The 20,538-nt window shown below is 40.7% G+C and overlaps 1 protein-coding gene across 1 annotated transcript in view; it reads right to left on the bottom strand.

Annotated features, from left to right (window-relative positions):
- Nucleotides 1-13,976: 13,976 nt before the first annotated feature.
- Nucleotides 13,977-20,538, bottom strand: part of cdh22 (cadherin 22) — an 871,134-nt gene continuing 864,572 nt past the window's right edge. The window contains exon 12 of the mRNA XM_080205062.1: nucleotides 13,977-17,204. Within this exon, the coding sequence (XP_080061188.1) occupies nucleotides 16,708-17,204 (497 nt within the window). The 3' untranslated portion in view covers nucleotides 13,977-16,707. The remainder of the gene's footprint in view (nucleotides 17,205-20,538) is intronic.

Genomic DNA, 20,538 nt, shown 5'->3' with positions numbered 1-20,538 from the left:
TATTTATTAGGCTTACATTAACACTGCAATTAAGTTACTGTGAAATTTCCCTAGTCACCACACTCCGGCACCCCTTCAGGTCAATACATCTAACCAGCGCATCTTTCAGACTGTGAGAGGAAATCGGAGCACCTGGAGGAAACCCACTCAGACATGGGGAGAACATGCAAACTCCATACAGACAGTGACCCAAGCCAGGAATTCCTGATGCTGAGAGGCAGCAGTGCTAACCACTGTGCCACCATGCTGCCCATTTATGCAACTGGGCTCAGGTTCCAGAAAAACCAAATCGCGTCTTCTAATGTGCCCACCTTGGCACACTCTGACCTCCATGGCTGAATCCATCTCACTTTCTGTGTTGGCGGGCTCGACTTGATCCTGCCCCTGTCTCCCTGGAGCAAAACTAGTGCTTGTGGGAGACACTTCTATGGAGACAAGTCTGGCGAGCTGATAAATTTTCTGGGCTATTAGTGAAAATCCAGCCATTGGGTGTAGGTGAGTATGGATGAGTGTCAAGACATTGACTGTCTTCCGGCCAGGCACATAACTTGGAATAACAGAGAACAACCTGATTGTCACAAAGCTTAGCTTAAATCATCTTTGGCAATTGTCCTGTTCTCCTTTGCACTATCAAAGCCCATGTACAGCCTTGTTTCCTAAGGCATATGTGTGCAGTGGTGTTTTTTTCACACTTGCAAATATTACATGATTGTGCCTTTGGTATGGTCAAGGAATTGTTCAAGGTGAAGTAAACATGTATCTTTGCGGGGTATAATTAAGGCAGGTCAGTAACCGTGACCACACCTCCATCAATGCTGAATGGATGCAAGCTATTGAAATATTTGGTTTGAATGAGTTTTGTTTTTTACCTTTCCTTTCCCTCATAGTCTCTAGATTCTACTTAATACCTCCCAGAGAGAGAACGGCTGATTGAAAAAAGAAACTTGTACCTATATCACATTGACCTTCCCATCCCAAATGTTTCATATCCCACGTGTTATATTTGAAGTGTGTATGCTATAGCTGTGTGGACAAAGGAGACAGAGGTTTGCATTTTTAAAGAGAATAAATTAACTGAATGGCCAGTTAATCTGTTTTGATGGTGTTGACTGAGGGAGGAAGATTGACCAAGGAGTCAGGAGAATATGCTGCTTTTCTTCAAATTGTGTCTTGAAATCTTTTTCATCCAATTCAGCTGACATTTTGATTGTTGGCGTATTGAAGCATTCAAAGTTTCAGTTTCTTTGCTTTACTCTAAAGGTCTTTTGGTGCAGCATTAGCATCCTGCCTCTGAGCCAGAAGTTCTGGGTTCAAGTTCCACTTGATGATCAAGGAAGGTGTGTTTGTAACCTGGCCAAACAGGTCAGGTGTTGGCCTATAAATCCTTCCAATGTACGTTGATGGAAGGTTGTAAGAGTGGCAGAGATTCCTGATCAGTCCATGTGATGGAAAAGAGACTCCAGGGTACAATGTGCGTGTAAAAGGACATGTGCCACAGCAACTCGGACTCTTTGGAGAGTTAGTTGGCTGGAAAGTTGGTGTCCTTTCTGGCTGCATGGATATGGAACCTACCTCCATTGTGGAGCTTCTGGTGCTGTGGGTTGGATCTGCCTTAAGGAAGAGAGCTCAAGAAGAAGAAAACGTCCTCTTAAAGAAAATGAAATAAGACACAAGGCCAGTGTTGAGTATCATGCATGTATTTGTTTCTCTATATCTAACATGTAGAAATCCTATTGCTATACGTAACATGTTAGTTAGTGATAGCATTCTTAATTCTGATGTGTTATGGGATCAGGACCACACTGTAGTATAGTAATGAGGGAATGTTGCATTATCAGGAGCTGCAATATTCCCGATGAGACATTAAACTAAAATCCCAGATTGCTCTTTACATGGATTTAATATGTCATTTACAACTATTTGAAGAACAGTAGCGTAATCTGTCCCAATGAACTGGCCAGTAACCATAATCAACATCATTAAAATAGGCTATTTAGCAATCATCATATTTTCACTTGTGTGACTTCTCTGTGTGTAAATTGGTTCAGCATTCCTGGCATTCTAACAGTGAGTATAATGTACTTCATTGATTGGAAAGATCTTTGTGATGGACTGACATGGTGAAAGATACTCTGTGATTCAGATTATGTCTTTAGATGTCTCAACACCACTGAGAAATTCACATGGTTAGAGTGTTTCTTCCGATATGGAGAGTACTTACATTCCTCACAGAGCCACACTCATCAAAACAACCAGAAAACTTAGGATGAAATTTGCAAGAACTGTTAATTTGGTGCTCTCCAGTTTATTTGTGGTACTGCTGAATTTGAACCAGCTGAAATCATTGATATAGAGCAGCAGTAGGCTTTTCCTCAATGTGGATGGCCATAAAACATTAGACAAGGGTCATGGGTGGAGGGGGGCACTGGCGGTGTTGGGATGGCAGCGTGGGCTCGTTGGGCCGAAGGGTCTGTTTCCCGGGCTGTTTTTGTTCTTTGTTCTAGTATTTGCTTAGTGAATGACATCATACCAGTAAACTAATTCTGAAGAAGAGTCAAAAGAGAAGACAAGACTCGAGACATCCTCTGTTTCTCTCACCACAGATGCTGCCCGACTAGGCTTATATTCGCACACTGTAATAAAGTTACTGTGAAAATCCCCTAGTTGCCACACTCTGGTGCCTGTTCAGATACACTGAGGGAGAGTTTAACATGGCCAGTGCACCTAACCTGCACACCTTTGGACTGTGGGAGGAAATTGGAACACCAAGAGGAAACCCACGCAGACACATTAAGAATGTGCAAACCCCTCACAGTCAGTGACCCAAGCTGGAAATCGAACCCAGGTCCCTGATGTTGTGAGGCAGCAGTGCTAACCACTGTGCTCACTCTGCCGTCCTATGTGGAATCAAACTGGTTATTATCTTTCCCACCTTTCAGTGTTATCCCTCCAAATGCCTTTAATAAGGTGGGGTGGTTGGTTACTTAACAGCCGCACCCAAAGAATCAGATGTAGGATATTCATTCTGCCATGAACTGATTCAACTCCAATCTCTCGAGTCTTGGATTCAACTGAAAATTGCACATGAGCACAATCTGCTTCCCTTCTTAGCTTCAGTCCCTCCAAGTTAAGGGCTAAAACTCAAAGACATGACTAGACTACCTGAGTTGTATTTATTGACTCTGATGTTTTTTGTTGAACCTGTGACACTTTTCTAGTTTCCAGCTGGCAATAACACAGTTGCTGGACTTATTATCTAACCATATGTGATTGATTGTCTCTCTTAACTAACGGAATGGATACCTCTGTGTAATGTGCATTTATAAATCCCTGACTTGGCAGAAGGGCTGATTTTATTCTCCGGCATACTCTATATTCTTGAGAGATAGCACAGCCTATTTTTCAATTTCATTTGTATTCTGCTGCAAAAAGATACACGATGGAAAATCATCTGCAGCATTTTCCAATTCCATCAGTCTGAAAATATTCAGCAAATATATGCTAATGAAGAACAATATTTATATTAATGGCCAGTTGAAACATTAATGTTGGTTTGAGATGTAGGAATGGGAAAGTTGCTGAGAGACAATCTCTGGGCATTTCAAACATGGGGCTGGTAGGAAAGTCAATTTGTCCTACTTAAATTTTTTCAAATATATTTGATCAGTTTGGATATAGAATCTTCACTGTATGAATTGAAATTACCTCACATCTTTAAAGACTATTTTTGCAACCAGCTGAAGAATATATTGCAGATTATTGATTTTTTTTTCAAATTCAACTCCCAGCATTGTAATTCACTCTTCTTTTAATGGAATTGCCTATTCTTCATCTGCATTAGATATATACCAGTGAGGTTTTCTGTTAGTCAAGGAATTGCATTTAGAAAATCCACACATAAAACACTACTGTTTCCTCACAACATGAAGCTTTTCTGAATATGAGCAGCAGATAATTCACATCCCATACAAAAAGTATATTGAACCATCAACTGTTGCTTTACACATGACCAATTTATGAACTGATTATATAGACCAAGGTTCTTACACCACTTTAACATAACTTCTCCGCTTATTAATTCTTTCTCCATAAAAATGTACCTCAGCACAAGGTTAGCTTTTTAATGGCCTTATTAACCTGCATCGTTACTGTTAGTGATCTGTGCCCCTGTATTCCCAGATCCCACTGATTCTCCACCTCATTTAGATATTTTCCAAGCAGTATGTGACCTCCTTATTCTTCTTACCAAAATATATTAGTTCTTGCTAACCCTTATTAAAATTCATTTGCCAGTTACAAACTCAGTTCATAAGTTTATTGATACGTTTCCATATTTTGTCAGAATCCTCTTGACAAAAAATGAATGTAATAGGAATAGAAGGATAGGGTCCATGGAAGAGTAGGGGGTTTCAGTTCAATCAGGCAGCATGGTCAGTGCAGGCTTGGAGGGCCGAAGGGCCTGTTTCTGTGCTGTAATTTTCTTTGTTTTTTTTCCCTCTTCTTTATAAAACTTTCCCCCATAATTTGACATTATTTACAACATTTGAAATTGTACTTCTGATTTTCCAGCCCAACTCATTTATGCAAATTGTGAACAGCAGTTGTAGCATTCATGCCTGTGGGACATCACTTTCCATCACTTATCTCCGATCATGGCTCTGTTTTCTGTCTGGTTGCCAGCTTTCAAACCATTCTATTACTTGTCCACTGACAGCACAATCTTGACCTTAGTCATGAGTCTATTGTGTAGTCTTCATAGAAAATGTTGTGGAAATCTAAATATATCCCACCTACCTTCTCTACTCTTTCTGTTATTTCTTCAAATGTTTAAATTATGTTGGTCAAGCATGATCTCCCCTTTTGGAATCCATGATGACCACTCTTTGCTCTATTTTCAGTTCCTGGATGTTATTCGTTGGATTTTTTTCACCAAAGTGTCCATTATCTTTCCTGCCAATGACATTAGGTTAACTGGTCCATTCATCCCTGGGCCCACTTCTTCTCCCTCTTTATGTACAGGATTTATATTAACTGTCTGCTAGCGATCTGATACTATTTTCTTTCCTAATGCGTTTTTATGCATATGTAATATGCCTCTGTTATTTCTTCACTAATTACTTCCAATATGCGTGGATGATATTTGTTAGGACCAAAGGTTTGACCCTCTCTTACGTTTGCTCAATTTAGCAATCATCTCTCTTATCTAGATCTTAAACTTCCTTATATCCCTTCTTAAAATTTCTTCTTCTAATGTCATGTCCACAACGTAAGATTCCATTGTGGATATTAAGGTAAATTAAGATAATTAGTCATTTGCCAGTATGGATTTTTGATGATTGAGGAGAAAAAAGACATGCTGTTGAAGCTTTTCCTCTTTCATTCATCTGGAAAAGAAGTTAAACATCATAAAGAACTCAGGACCTGCCAATTCTCCCACACCCTTTCTATAAATTCCAGACAGAATTTTAACAACTACATATTTCTTGGTCCACCAAGGATAATGACGGGACTTTAAAGTTTTCTCTAGAAACATCTTGACTAGCTTGTAGTTGTATTTTGTTCCATGGATTTTCAACCTTTCTACTATAACTGCTAACCAATACTCTGGGAGTCTTGCACTCTGTGTATGAGTCCCACTATCTCAAACAATGGCTTTTGCATACATTTCTCAGCATTAAGATAGCAGAACATGGGGTGGAATTTTATACACCAACCCCCGCCCCCCCCCCCCCCACCACCAACAAAAGCAGGTTCTGTGGTGGGGAATGGGAAGGGTAAATTGAATGGATGGGATTCCCCCTGGGATATTGCCTATCCAAACACTAAGGCAATTTCATGCAGAGGCGAGCATGGCCTTGGGTGGGAAATCCATCAAAACCAACCCCTTGACTTATTAACACCCTTAAGTGGCTACTTAAGGCAGTATTGCTTCTGATCACTGCAGCACTGTGCCAGGCTGTGTTTTATGTGTTGGCCTATTAGATAGGCTGACAACTCTCACGGGTGGGATTTCCTTCCAAAGGTCAGTGGAACTCCCTCCCACTGCCAGTCCACACTCAAGTGAACATTAACTAGCAGTGAGAATTCGAGAGTCAGAGGTCGCATGTTAGGCACCGACTGTTGGGATCGCAAGTGCTGACCAGAAGCCACCCTTAAAATTGTACCCATGGGTTTTTTTTACTCTTCTGTATTTTTCAAACTTTCCTTATCCGAACAAAGACAATTACAGCACAGCAATAGGACCTTTGGCCCTCCAAGCCTGTACCGAACATACTGCCCTACTGAACTAAAACCCCAAAGAACAAAGTCTGAATCAACCCTTTCATACTACACATTGAATCATTTTTGTGTCAAGTTTCAAGAATCTCGTTGCTCTTTTCCCACGGTAGTTCCAATCCTAAGTCTTAGTTTTTCATTCTGCATTCCACCAACTGTTTAATTCATCAGCAATTCCTTTTCCCACTCAAGGCACTTTTCATGATACTTGATAAGGCTTCAGCCGCTTGAAGTGCATCAAGTTTTAATTGAACATCTAGCTTCATTGAATGTGCTTCTACAAGTTTATCATTTAGGTGTTTTATTCAAGTGTTCTACTTCCAGTGATTAATGCTCCAAACTTGTCATCGGTTATCGTTTTTCATTCGCAAACTTATTTTGTATGCATAAATGTTGGCTCTCTAAACAGATCAGTTTTTCCTTCAGTTGCTCATTATCAGCAATAAGTTTCTGTTTTATCACAATAATTTTGGGGAGTTTGACAAGATCAGTATGATCAAGCAGCTTCTGCTACACAAGTATTGTTTTATTTTTGGTTGCCGCATTTGCGAAAGGATATATTGGCCTTGGAGGGAGTGCAGAGAAGGTTCACTAAGCTGATACCGGAAATGAGGGGGTTAGCCTATGAGGAATGGTTGAATAGACTGGGTCTGTACTCATTGGCTTCTAGAAGGCTGAGGGGGAATCTTATAGAGACATATAAGATAATGAAGGGGATAGATAGGGTAGAGGTAGAGAGATTGTTCCCGCTTAGAAAGGATAGCAGAACTAGAGGGCACAGCCTCAAAATAAGGGGGGGGGGGAGGTGGTGGGACAGTTTAGATAGGAGTTGAGGAGGAACTTCTTCACTCAAAGGGTGGTGAGTCTCTGGAATTCTCTGCCCATTGAAGTGGTGGAGGCTACCTTACTGAATATATTTAAGTCACGGGTAGATAGGTTTCTGATAGACACGAGAATTAAGGATTATGGGGAGAAAGCGGGAAAATGGAACTGATCCACTTCAGATCAGCCATGACCTTGTTGAATGGCGGGACAGGCTCGAAGGGCTAGATGGCCTACTCCTGCTCCTATTTCTTATGTTCTCATATTACTGACTATGCTGGCCAAATCATTGACATAAAATTTACCCTTTCAACAGTTAAGCAATTTTACATAACAATTCTGTTTCTTAACTTAACTTTACACAAGGAAACAAGGGTCATGAAGATCCCTTATTAATACTGTCTCTCTCATCCAACTATCTGGGACAAAAATTGTATAACCATCACCATCAATAATTGATTTGCCATGGTGTTTCTCAGAGTATCAACTTGTTTACTGATTTCATTGGAGGAGCAAGGAAACACTCCAACTTCCACTAACTTGACTTACTTGATTAGTGTTAAAGCATGAATCTCCTTGACTATCCTCAGTCATATTCCCCTAACTTGTATGTTCTGAGCAAACACACATTACTTGTTTCAATACCCATCTCCTTTTCTGGTACAACTCTTTTTAGAGGGCTCCTTAAGTGTTCCCAATACTGCCACTGAAGTACTGATTAGCTTCCAACGAATAGATTTAAGATTCCCTGTAAATTTGTCATTATTCTAGATGACCCTAGGCTACTCTCCCCTTTTCAGGGAGAGAGCTGACTGTTGGTGATTTAACCTGAGGCTCACCACACCTCAAGTGGAGGTCAAGGTTGAGAAGCAGGAATGATTCACTTCAGTCAGTACAGGAACTGAACTCGCAGTCCTGGCATTGCTCCACATCATAAACCAGCCCTCCAACCAACTACCAACACCTAAGAACTCCTGTATTATGGCAATTAAAGCATACTCATTTCTTTTCATTACTTTTATCTTTAAACTATTATTTTTATTGACTGGAACAATTTCTGTTTTCTCTATAAAACTAGACTTTTTTCCATTCCTCTAAATTCCCTGTGGGTTTACAAATTTTTATTGACTGGAACAGTTTCTGTTTTCTCTATAAAACTAGACTTTTTTCCATTCCTCTAAATTCCCTGTGGGTTTACAAATTGAGATCTGCCCCCTAATTGCCTATGTGATATATCATACCCAACTGTCAGAACTGCTGTTTCCCATATCTTAGAAACCTTACTATGTTCCAGGTGTTATCTAATAGCTATTGAGAAGCTGTTTCAAAATTCTTCCAGCATTATGACATTTCTTTCTCCCTGGCAAATACTACAAGTGTTTCATTTAGTCTTTTCCTTAAAGTCCAAAATATCAACTGTTTGAGGACAAACTTGCAAATATTAACTACCTCAATCTGAAAGGCTAGAGTACACACTCATCACCTTTTCGACCAAAATGCTTTATAATGGGAGTCCATGGGCGGAATTTTACTAGCATGTCCTCCTGAGATCTGTACAATCCAGCTTGAGGCCAATGGAAAATGTTGTTCTCCGAGCCTCACCTGACCCCAGCCAGAAATTGGGGTGGGTGTGCTCGTAAAATTCTGGCCCATGTGTCCTTTGGGCATTTTAGTTTTGTAGCTCCCTTTTCAAATGGGATAAAGTATTGCCCAACTCAGTCTTTAATGAATTTAGATAATATTTGAAGACTCTTTGTTATGTCAAAGTTCAGAGTTGGACTCAATTCCACATCGAAGCCACAGGCTCTTTTTTTACCCTGTAATCTAAACATTTATCTAGCCGGTACATACTGTCTGACTTCTTTTCCTCTCTGGGGTTCAAGTTTCATCTTTCATGTTTCCATTTCTTTTGCTCTTTCTTTCTCAGTTCAAGCCTTCTAATTTCTGTTTCTGTCTCGAGGTTTTTCTTATTTCTGTTTCTTTTTCAAGTTCAAGATGCTTCATCTGCAACTAACTTCTAGCCAACTCAAGCTGTTTTATACCTGTGTCAAGCTTTACTTCTTCTCATTCCAAATACTGTGCTATTAGCCCAGTTGTTCCTGCTTTCTTAGCCCCTAATTCTAACTCTAACTCTTTTGCTAGTGAAATTAATCTGACTTTGATTAATTGTTGCAAATCATTTAGAGATAAATCTACCCTCTCCGGAAAAGTTGTAGCAATTGACAAAACCATTCTGCTATTCAATAAGTACAAGAAAATTCACAGTGAAATATTGTCAATCTCAAGCTTAGCAAGTACCAGCACTGGTATTTGTCAGTAGATTCAAAATCCCTCAGGAGTTCCAGACTTGTGTTACGATCCCTGACCAACCCCAAAATGTTGGTAAGATCCGCTATGGATCATTAATTATTTGTATAAATTAGACAAAGTTTGAAATTCAGTGAATAAAGGCACAAAGTTCCATAGGTTTTGAACAAACAAAAATAAACTTTACTATACAAGGTCGGGAAGATAAAACAATTTACAGTATCTATATTATACTCTAACATTCAGAGTTAATATGAGGTACTTGTGAATTAACAAGAAACTGAGGTTGAACACATCACACTGCGTAATAAATGGTAAATGTGATCAAGACAGAGTCCATGGATTTCTCAGCAACCCCACACAGATGTCACTAAACGAAGTGAGTCAACCAATTTCAACAAAACTGGCTAGAATTTTCCGCCAATGGACTTTTGGCCGACTCTCTGTGTGAGGGCCAGAAAATCCAGGCCTTTAACTGTCTCATGAAATATTCCATTCTTCATCTTCAAAGATTCCACCTAGAATCCCCTCCAAAGGTCACTCAAACTCAGACAGTCTCAACAACATTTCTTCTCCGGTTTCAATCGTGTTTTGTGAGACCCTGTTTCCCTGGAATCCTGAGTCTGCACTCAAGCTTTAATTCACAAATATAAATTCAGCTCTTCAGGTGTGGAGCAGAACACTACTGCTCTGAAGGGTTACATTTTCGCCAACAGCCCAAAGCATGGAGTTACCAACATTCTTTTGCCTCCTTTAATCACCAGGGATTCTCTTGAGCTAGCACCAGTTAAAGTCTGCGACCCACAGCTCTTCTTGCTTTGCTCCTCTTTCCTTTAAATTTGAGTTGTCTCCCTGTCCCCTTCCCCTTGTCCCCTGACTGTGATTCCTCTCAACTATGGCACTTTACTCCTGGCCACATGATTTGGGTTTACATGCTGTTTTTCTTGTGTTTTCTTTGTTCGTAGGCAGAGCACTGTCAGAAGAATCAAACATTTTAACTACTAGGTTGTGTACTGGGTTGCAAACATGGCTTTCCTCTGGGTGCCCCAGTCTCCTCCCACAAGTCCAAAGACGTGCAGGCTAGGTTGATTGGCCAAGCTAAATTGACCCTAGTGTCAACGTGATTAGCAGGGTAAATGTGTGGGGTTACAGGAATAGGGCCTGGGCGGATTGTGGTCGGTACAGACTTGATTGGCCGAATTGCCTTCTTCTATACTGTAGGGATTCTATAGATGCTGCCCGCTCTCTGATTGTGAGACCTGTCGGGATTTGAAGTTTCCCAACAATGATTTTCCAAACTATGTTGGACTTTGAATTTGTTCCTATAGGTTGGAGGATGGCTAATGTAAACCCACTATTCAAAAAGGGAGGTCGAGAGTAAACAGGGAACTATAGACCAGTGACCCTAATGGCAATACTGGGTAATTTGTTGGAGTCCATTATCAAGGATTTCATAACTCAGCATTTGGAAAACAGTGGTATAATCAGACAAAGTCAATATGGATTTACAAAGGGAAAATCATGCTTGATGAATCTATTGGATTTCTTTGAGGATGTAACTGGTAGAATCGACCAGGGAGAACAGATGGATGTGGTTTATTTAGATTTTCAGAGGGCTTTCAATAAGGTCTCACATAGCAGACCACAATGTAAAGTTAAAACGTGTGGGATTGTGGATAGTGTCTTAGATGGATTGAAATCTAGTTAACAGATCAAAAGCATGGAGTTGGCATAAATGGGTCTTCCGATTGGCAGGCAGTGACTAGTGAGGTACCTCAGGGATCTCTGCCAGGACCCCAACTGTTCACATTATATATTAATGATTTGGAAAAGGGAACTAAGTAAACTCCAGAAATGGCAGATGATACAAAGTTGGGTGAGAGGGTGAGCTATGAGGAACATGTACAGATACTTCAGCATGTGTTGGACAGGCTGAGTGAGTGGGAATATGCATAGCAGATGCAATATAATGTGGGGTTATCTGCTTCGGTAGCAATAATAGGAAGGCAGATTATCATTTGAGTAGGTATAAATTGAGAGTGGTGAATATTCAGAAAGTTTCTCACAGAAACTTATAAAATTCTAACAGGATTAGGTAGGGTGGAATCAGAAAAAATGTTCCTGGTGGTGGGGCAGTCCAAAACTAGGGGCTCATAGTTTGAGAATAAGAGGTAAACCTTTCAGGACTGATTTATGGAGAATTTCTTCACCCAGAGAGAGGCAAATCTGTGGAATTCACCACTACAGAAAGTTATTTAGGCCAAAACTTTGTGTGATTTCAAGAAGAAGTTAGATATACTTCTTGGGACAATAGGGATCAAGTGATATGGGGAAAGGCAGGGTCAGGATATTGAATTTGGTAATCAGCCATGATCAAAATGAATGGTGGAACAGGCTTGAAGGGCCGAATGGCTTACTCCTGCTTCTGTTTTCTACGATTCTACGTTTCTATGATGTAAGCTTTGTTCTTGTAAAAATATATGTAAATTCTAGCAAGCATAAATGAGCTTCATTATGAACCCTACTGCTATTCTTAAATTGGTTAGTATGTCATTCTCAGTTGAGTGTTGACCTGCCTTTTTGTATTTAATAAAAATGGGACATTTTTGTTCTTTTCATGCATTTTCCATGACAAAGCCTCTACCAATAAGCATCAACTTGCCAACCAACCATCACCTTTTCTCAAGCAGTGTATATTGTTGTTGCTTTTGAAATTTGGTATTTTTGCATTTGTTCTGATGAATTTAAGATGTAAAGCTTCAACAGCATGTCCCTGCTCAATAATGTAATTACTTAATATTTCTGACATTTTGCTTCCATTATCTCTGAGTTTGTCATGAGTATCATGCCCCTATCTTAATTTTTCTTTTGTTATTTATGTTTCTATATACTTCATTATTTCTTTTATTTTCATTGATGATTTTATTTTACTGTTCCAAAGATGTGCAAGCTAGGTTGATTGGCCACGCTAAATTGACCCTTAGTGTCAGGCTAATTAGCAGGGTAAATATGAGTGGTTACAGGGATGGGGCCTGGGTGGGATAGTGGTTGGTGCAGACTCGCTGGGCCAAATGATCTCCTTCTGCACTGTGGAGATTCTATTCTATGATTCATTCCACTTTGCTTTCCATGTGTTTTGTTTTATTATTTTCCTAATATTTTAGTATTCCCTTCTTTCATCCTCTGTTGACTATGTACACTTGTTGTATAAGTCTTCCTCCTAAATTTCAGTTTTGCCCTTATTTCTTTTTTTGTCCATGATGCATCACTACTGCTAACTTTGTTCTTATTTCTTAGTGGGATATATTTCTCTTTGGCTCTATTGACCCACCCCACCCCACAATTTACATCTTTTCCCACTGCAGTTCTATTTCTTTGGCTATCAATACATTGTCAAATTTATTTTTCCTCATTCCATTCTCATCTCTGAAAATCAACTTCTTGCCCCCACAATGATGACTTTGGTCTTTGTTTTGCATGTTATCTTCTCATTCATAAATATTATTATGTCGTGATCATTGTTATCTAGCTGTTCCCCTACTCTTATTTGTCTCATCTTTTATGGTTCATTTCCCATTACTAGATTCATCAATGCTTCCTCTTTTGGGGGTGGGGGTGGCTTTCTACATGCTGATTAAGAAAAAGAAACTTGCATTTATGTCATGTTGTTCACAAACTTTGGATGCCCCAAAGCCCTTTAAAGCAACTGAAGCAGTTTTTTCAAGTGTAGTTATTGTTGTAATATGAACAATGCATCAGTCAAAATGCACAGCAAGTTGGCACAATAATCATGTGATGGTGGTAACCAGATAATATTTTCTTTTTAGAGGTGTTAGTTGAGGGATAAATATAGGCTACAGCAGCAGGAAGAACCCTTCTACCCCCAACTCCTCCATGCCACTGCCCACCCCCACAGCCCCCACCACCCCCCACCCCCCCACCGCCCCGGGAACTCTGCATTCCACACTTTTCTTCAAATAGTGTCATGGGATGATTAAAAATATCCATCTGAGAGGGAAGATGGGATTGGTGTTTAACATTTAAGCTTAAAGACTGCTGGAACTCCACCACCTCGCCCACCGTGGAATCGATGCAGGCAAGAGTCCGACAAAAGAAATCTCTGTTGACCTCAGGCAGGAATTTCTGGTCTTGCCCAAGTGAGGCTGTAAAATCCTGCCTGCTCCACATCTTCATTTGTGCTGCACTCCCTTTGTACCGCAGTAGAGCGTCAGCTTTGATTTTTTGCTCAGTTATCCAGGTGGAACATAATCCCACAATCTTTTTGACTGGGAGTTGAGAGTGTGATGATGGGATCCAGGGCCCACCTGTCTTTTTAACGGATGCTAAATATTCCATGCTCTGGCTCAGAAAGAAGATTGAGAATTTCCCTGAAGCTCCTCCTCTTCCTCCTCCCAACCTCCCCTCCTCCCAAGGAAACAAATGATCATTTATCTCATTTATGTCTGTGGGATCTGTTGTGTACAAAGTGGGCAACTATATTTGTCCAGGAAACAGTCAATTTGCCAGTGCAATTGATTTTATAAGCATCTCTAAATGATGAAACTGTGCTATTTAAATTGTCCGGCCTTTTATCCTTACTGTGTGTAGCCGAGAGCTTTGGTTAATTTTGCAATTATTTCTTTGTCCATTTTTCATGGGAGAGAATTAATGCACCTCAAGGCATTGGAGTATTTAACAAAATGTAATTTAAATTTAGTCAATATTTCATTCTTTGCTTTTCAGTACATAAATTTTATTCCCTTTCAAACATCTTATAAGAAGACACTTGTTTTACTTAATAAGGATTCTTGAGGAGTTTTTCTTTATCTCTTTGCCAAAATTAACAGAAATGGCTGACAAATTAAAAACAAGGAATCTCTTTTATACTCCTCACCTCACTTCACTGAGCATGAACAGAGGGAATTGAAGCTTTAGGCTTCACGGTAAGAAACATTTGTAAGTCACCTGAAAGATGAATATTGAAAGTTTTATTTTCTGATTACCGCATTTTAAAATATTGAACATAGCACCAGAAATATTTACCTCTTGACTACTTCCTTATCATCACTATACTGGGGGAGTATAAAAATGTACCAATTCTGTCATATTTTACAGCAAAAGGGAAAATGACACAGATACTTGCATTTCACATATTAGACCTTGACAGCATCTTTCTGTATAAAAAGTCATGCTTTGTGAACTCTAACATGGCCTAGAGCCAAAGCTGTCAGGAATGTTCAGTCTGTTTCTTCCTCTTGACATTAATTTTGAAGGATGGTAGATTTGTTGCAGGGCATCCTAACTGGGGAAAATTCTGCCTCCATTCAACACGCTTTTGGGTTTTTTTTGGTGTGACACGGAGGGGTTGAGCTGTGTTTTATAGTTAAAAGAACACTACAGTATGCATCGTTGCGAGCCTATGACATCGAAGTCTCAAATATCCAGAGGTCCTAGCAAGGAAAAGCCTGGTGTGGTTGACTGCACTGCCGAGGGTTGATGGGGTTCCCAGGAAGAACTGTTTCAAATGCCAGTGCTCAAGCTGAAGGAGTTCAGTGGAGAGTTAGGAAAAGAAAGAATGGAACTCGGGCCCAGCAGGCTGTCACCTCATGCTTCCGCCTACTACACTGGTGTCCGAGAGGCAGAGGTCGTTGTGCCAAAAGTAAGGGTTAACGAGTTCCTCAAAGCAGTTAGCCCCAGCAGTGGAACACAACAACTGCAGGTACAGCTGAGAATCTGAAGTCTTGAGGCTGTATTGCGAAGGTCAGGACCTTTACCTGTTCTGGCACAGCAGCAGGTCTGAAGCTCCAGTGGTGTATGCAAGATATCAAGCGCACTCACTCAGAAAAAGATAGAAATCAAGGTAACCATTACAAATAAAAGAAAAGTCACCCAAACTGTTTGTGGGTTGTCACCAAGGCCACTGGGTTGCAATTTTACACAAGGACAAATTGGTAGAATCATTGAACATGATCCCCGGATTACTGGTTAGAAATTCTAGATCAACTTGCCACATTCATAACAGAGAATAGCCCATTTTGCATCTTACAAATCCAGCCTTTTTTTGTTGTTGTTGCCATTTTTGTGGGAAAACTTATCAAACAATCAAGCACGGTCCTGGTTAAAAAAATCCTAGAATCACAAAAAATAAAAACAGGCTTGAGCAGAGTGAGGAACTAGCAGTCACTCTAAACCAGCGGCCCTGGATTATCACTGTCTTATCAGCACGAGTAACACCGATGTTTCTGCTCGCACTGTCCTTTAGTTAGAACCCAGAGAGTTGTTCACACTTGTACAATGAGTGTGCAATAGGGAGGAATGCGTTAATCCTCATAAAAATCAAGGTCACAGAATCTGCTGTTTCAACTTATACATGTCTTTGCTGGTCTACCACCTATTGTGAGGCTACCTCAAATCCATTTTCCTCATGGACCTCACCACAATGGCCAACTTCTCCAATTTCAGCTGAAGTAAAAGCAAGCTGTCTTATTTTCTGTCCCGAGACCTTTTTTTTTGTTTTCTGATGGGTCATTTCCCCCAGTTGGTGTTTGCAATTTGGCTGGAATTACTTCCATTCTGCCAGTGCTGTGATGCAAGCACTTCCAAGAAACCTTCAGTCAACCTGTGAAACTTGCTGTCACCTGATGCTCATGGCTGGTTATCCAGCCAGTGCCATGATCATTCATTAGGACTGGCACTGCCATTTTATTGCGCAGTGGATGCTTGGAGCAATGCCAATGAATGTTTGTTTTTCAAGTAGAAAAAGTAATTGTGTAAGCGCTTTCATTTTTATCAGGGGCTTTAACAAAACTATTTCAAATGATCAGTCAAATCAATTCAACAATTTCAAAACTGCAAACTTGACTGGTCCAAAATGTTGCTTCACTGAGTGGCATTCTTGGTTTCCACGTCACTAGGCCAACAGTGGCCTAGCCTGTTGGATTGAAATTTGGACCATCACATATTACTAGTGTAAAATCTTCACTGTAGCTGCCAAGCTTTTTAATGCATTGAAGAAGGGAGATTTGTCAAGATACTGCACTGGGGATATTGCCAGCTTATTGTGTTTACAATTGCCATTTTATTGGAAATGTTTCACCACAGTAAGTGATTCAGAAAGACTGGCCAGTTTGGGAACTTTAGTTGGAGAAGTTAATGGTTTTTTTTGAAGAGGAAAGTTCATTTTTAACTTTCCTGTATGATCTGAGTGTCAGCTTTTAGGATTTAAGCTGCACCCTCTTATTGGGAATGATTGTATTATTTTTGCAATAAAGCAAGAGGAACTGGGAACTTAGCTCACGGATGCTATGATCCGTCGTCTACCTGGTTTCCTGAGTAAAGTCCAGCGAGCTGCCTAAACCGAGGCCCCCAGTCACTGAGGTAGTTATAGTCCTGATCAGAGTCAGTGGACAGAGAGTTAATGGAGCTGAGGGACTGTGCCACAGAGCCTGTGCCTTCATATGCATAAGTTTGAAAAGAGTCATAAGGAGGAACAGAGAGATCAGCATCAGCCTCTTCGAGCTTTTTACAGACAAAACTCCTGAAAATGGAAAAATCTGCATCAGGATTCTGAAACCACTGGGGCAGAGAATGAAGTTCAGGGGTTATATTTTCTGCATCTGCTTTGACTTCTGTGAAATCGTACAGACTTCGCAAAGTAGTCATGTCATAGGCCTCGGTGTCTTCCTCCCCTCCTCCTTCATCATTGTACTTGATCACATTGTCACGCATGTCTTCTTCATCCTCTGAGATCATGTGACTCTTTCTGTGCCTCTTCAGAGTCAAGATGAGGAGGACAAGTACTGCACAAAAATAGAAAGACATCATGTTAGTGAATTGTCTCCAAATCAATATCCCAGCTGACCCTACAGCAGAGTCACAAATTACAACATGCTGAAGTGAAATTTGGTTTTAGTTCAAAGTATACCAAGTTGGGACTCCAATTGGAACAGAGATCTTTGATACTTTTCACAGGAGTGCAAGGAGTTGTGTGATGAAGGTCATTTGACTCATTCCAGATCATTGGTCAGAAAGGTTTGATACTGTCCTCTTCCAGCATCACTTAATCCACACAGATTCCAGAATTCTAATGCAAGCAGTTTGAAATAGATATGTTAACATCACCATAGAAAGCATAGTGAAAATGAATGAACATTCAATCCAATCACATCCTCCAGAACCTAAACAAGGCAGGTGGAATTTAATGTCACACTCAAAAATGGGTTTGAGGAGGGGAACACATGAGGTGATTGATTGGGAAGTGTGGGCAGAGATCTGATCACTTCCCCATCTCGGGTTTGGGCTTCCTCTGATTAGGCCTCTCAAAAATGATCACGGTGGGATTGACACAGGTTTTCCAATCAGTAGAAGAGTCCTCGCCTTGACTGTTAAATTCCACCCAATGTTTTTGTTGCATTTTGCCACAAACTCTTACAGTGAAACAGAAAGTTATCCAGTGCCTGCATTAGGATTCTGGGCTTCAGTATCCTGGAAAATATATCTCAAAGAAATAGATGAATCCATAACCATCACCACCCCAATAACATCTTCATTCCCTAAGAGGGAACTGCCTTGGGTTCACTGCTCAAGTTAAATCTCAGAATTCTATCTGAATTTGGCTCACTGAACTGCCTTACATCCCCCAGTTTTTAGTATTTTGGGCTTATATTTTTTCTTAAAATTCTCTTCCGCTATCTGTCTGAAGCTGAACCAAACTGTGTGTATTATTGCTTCAATATTTCACCCTGAAATGAATTTCTGACCCTGTAATCCTGCTATCACTAAGACTGCCTACTTCAGCTGACTACATTTCTGCCTCAGCTCACTGCAGCTGAAACTCTCAGTCATGCCTTTGCTCTTTCAATGCAATCCTAGTTGACTTCAACATTCTGCCCTCTGTAAACTTAAGGTAAAGCAAAGCTATGCTGCTTGAGTCCTTATTTGCATCAACCGTATGCTCGTGGAGCTACACTGATTTCCAGTCTATTTTAAAGTTCTCATCCTCTTTTTAAAACATCCCCACGTCTTTGCCCCTCCCCATCTCTGCAATATCCTCTCCTGCTCTGCAACCCTGAGATATTCATAATTTTGGCATCTTGGTAAGTTTTAATTGCTCCACATTGGTGGCTGTGCCTTCTCTGCTAAAACTCTATACCTTTCTACCTTTCTTTCCTCCTTATAGATATTCTTTAATGTCTACCTTTTTGGCCAATCTTTTGCTTCTCTGCTTGAATATCTTTCTGATGTTGAGTGAAAAAGATTGGCATTTAATGATGCACACTCACAGACTTTGTCAGGGGCACAAAGGATATTTATTAACAAGGAAAAAATGTGCAGAGGCTGGCAGCCTACAAGTTGCCCCAGTCCCTACATGATTGTCTTCTGCCTAAGAGAGAGCTCCACCCCCTGGGGTGATTATCTGCTCACGTCCTAATTGTTTCCCCAAACCAGGTTACTCTCTTCTGCTGTGTTGCCCTTAAAGGAATAGTCACACCACCTTCCCACCCTGTGTTTAATTAGAGAGAGGTGGAAAGGTGGTTAGATACCAACTTGTACCCTCCCAGACTGCTGCAAGATTGGGTTGAAGTTGGGGCAAAGTAATATCAGCTTTCCTCTACATATAGAATATATGTGTTCATTAACTTACACTGACATCCTTGACTTTACATGTGCATGCACTTCCTCCTCCCCAAACATGCCTCAGTGCTGCAGGAGCTTTAATTCATGCCAATCTTAGGCTGATCTATTACATCAAATATGCTTTATATAAACCCATGTTGTTGTTGGAAACTCTGAAATAGAATGTTAGGACCAACATCTTTCAGTTGGAAGAGATTTTGAAATTTGGCAACGCTACTTCAAAGTCAGGATAGTGAGACATGTTTGCCTCACGGATGGAGGGCTATGGTCAGATACATTTGGAAGTGTGGATGTTCAAGGGCTAAATGTAGAACTGTTGTTGAATCATGAAACTGATAAACTTTCAGTTTACGCCAGGCATCATGAGTTGCAACATTTCATGTTATGACTAAGGTCACGAGCTAAGGGTGAGGGGGGAGAAGTATAATTCGGACACTAGAGGAAGGTTTTTCACACAGCGGGTCGTGGAGGTATGGAATGCGCTACCGAGTAGGGTGGTGGAGGCAGGCACGCTGGAGTTGTTTAAGGTTTACTTAGGTAGGCACATGAGTGAAACAGGGTTGGAGGGCTATATAAGACGGTTTTAAAAAGGGTCAGAGTCTCGGGACAATACTGGAAATGTAATACTACATGTTAATGTTTGGTCTCTTTTACTCCACAGGTGTGTCAGTCCACCTTGTTGTCTAACGAGGGGCGTGCACACGGTGGGTCGTGCGTGGGCTGCTCTTGGATGTTTCGAGAGTAGCCTAGTACTTCGTGTCGATGTGTGTGCTTAAACCTGGACCAGCAGACAGGCACCACAACAGCTCAGTGACTATCACTGCTAGCTGTGCAGATACCTGGATTTGGGCCGGTGTCTGTGGGAGTTTGCGCATTCTCCCTGTGGTTGTGTGGGTTTCCTCCGGGTGCTCTGGTTTCCTCCCACACCCCAAAGATGTGCTCTTAGGCTGATTGGTGTACCAAATTGACCCTACACTATTCTCCCCTGAATCTGGCTACAATAGGGGTACAATTCGCGTACACACGGGGCAAGGTAGGTGGAGGAAAATGCTTTGTTAAGATGGCGGCGCGGGCTCGTTGGGCCGAAGGGCCTGTTTCCCGTGCTGGGTTGTTCTTTGTTCTTTGACTTTGGTTACTGAGAAGTTTTCAACTATGAGTATATTCATTTTTCTTCAGTTATGAGCATTTGGCTCATATTTTGAAGTCGAGGATGTCAGTGTAAGTTAATGAATGACATATATTCTATGGTCTATATGTAGAGTAAAGCTGGTATTGCTTTGCCCCGACTGCAACCTTCAACCCAATCTTACAGCAGTCTGGTAATCCCATCTCCTGCATCAGTTCGCCAACCTCTGCACGTTTTTCCCTTGTTTATAAATACCCTTTGTGTTCCTGACAATGACCTTTCTTCATTAGATTGGCCTCTCATCCATTGGCAATTCTGTGCTGAAGTTTCATGCATTCGTGGTTGTGACCATTTGAATCTCACTTCCAAGT

Source organism: Carcharhinus amblyrhynchos, chromosome 16, assembly GCF_965287045.1.
Source record: "Carcharhinus amblyrhynchos chromosome 16, sCarAmb.v2.hapA, whole genome shotgun sequence".
NCBI classification, from domain to species: Eukaryota; Metazoa; Chordata; class Chondrichthyes; order Carcharhiniformes; family Carcharhinidae; genus Carcharhinus; species Carcharhinus amblyrhynchos.
The sequence above is the reverse complement of the archived record's forward strand: the minus strand, read 5'-3'. Positions and strand labels throughout refer to the sequence as shown.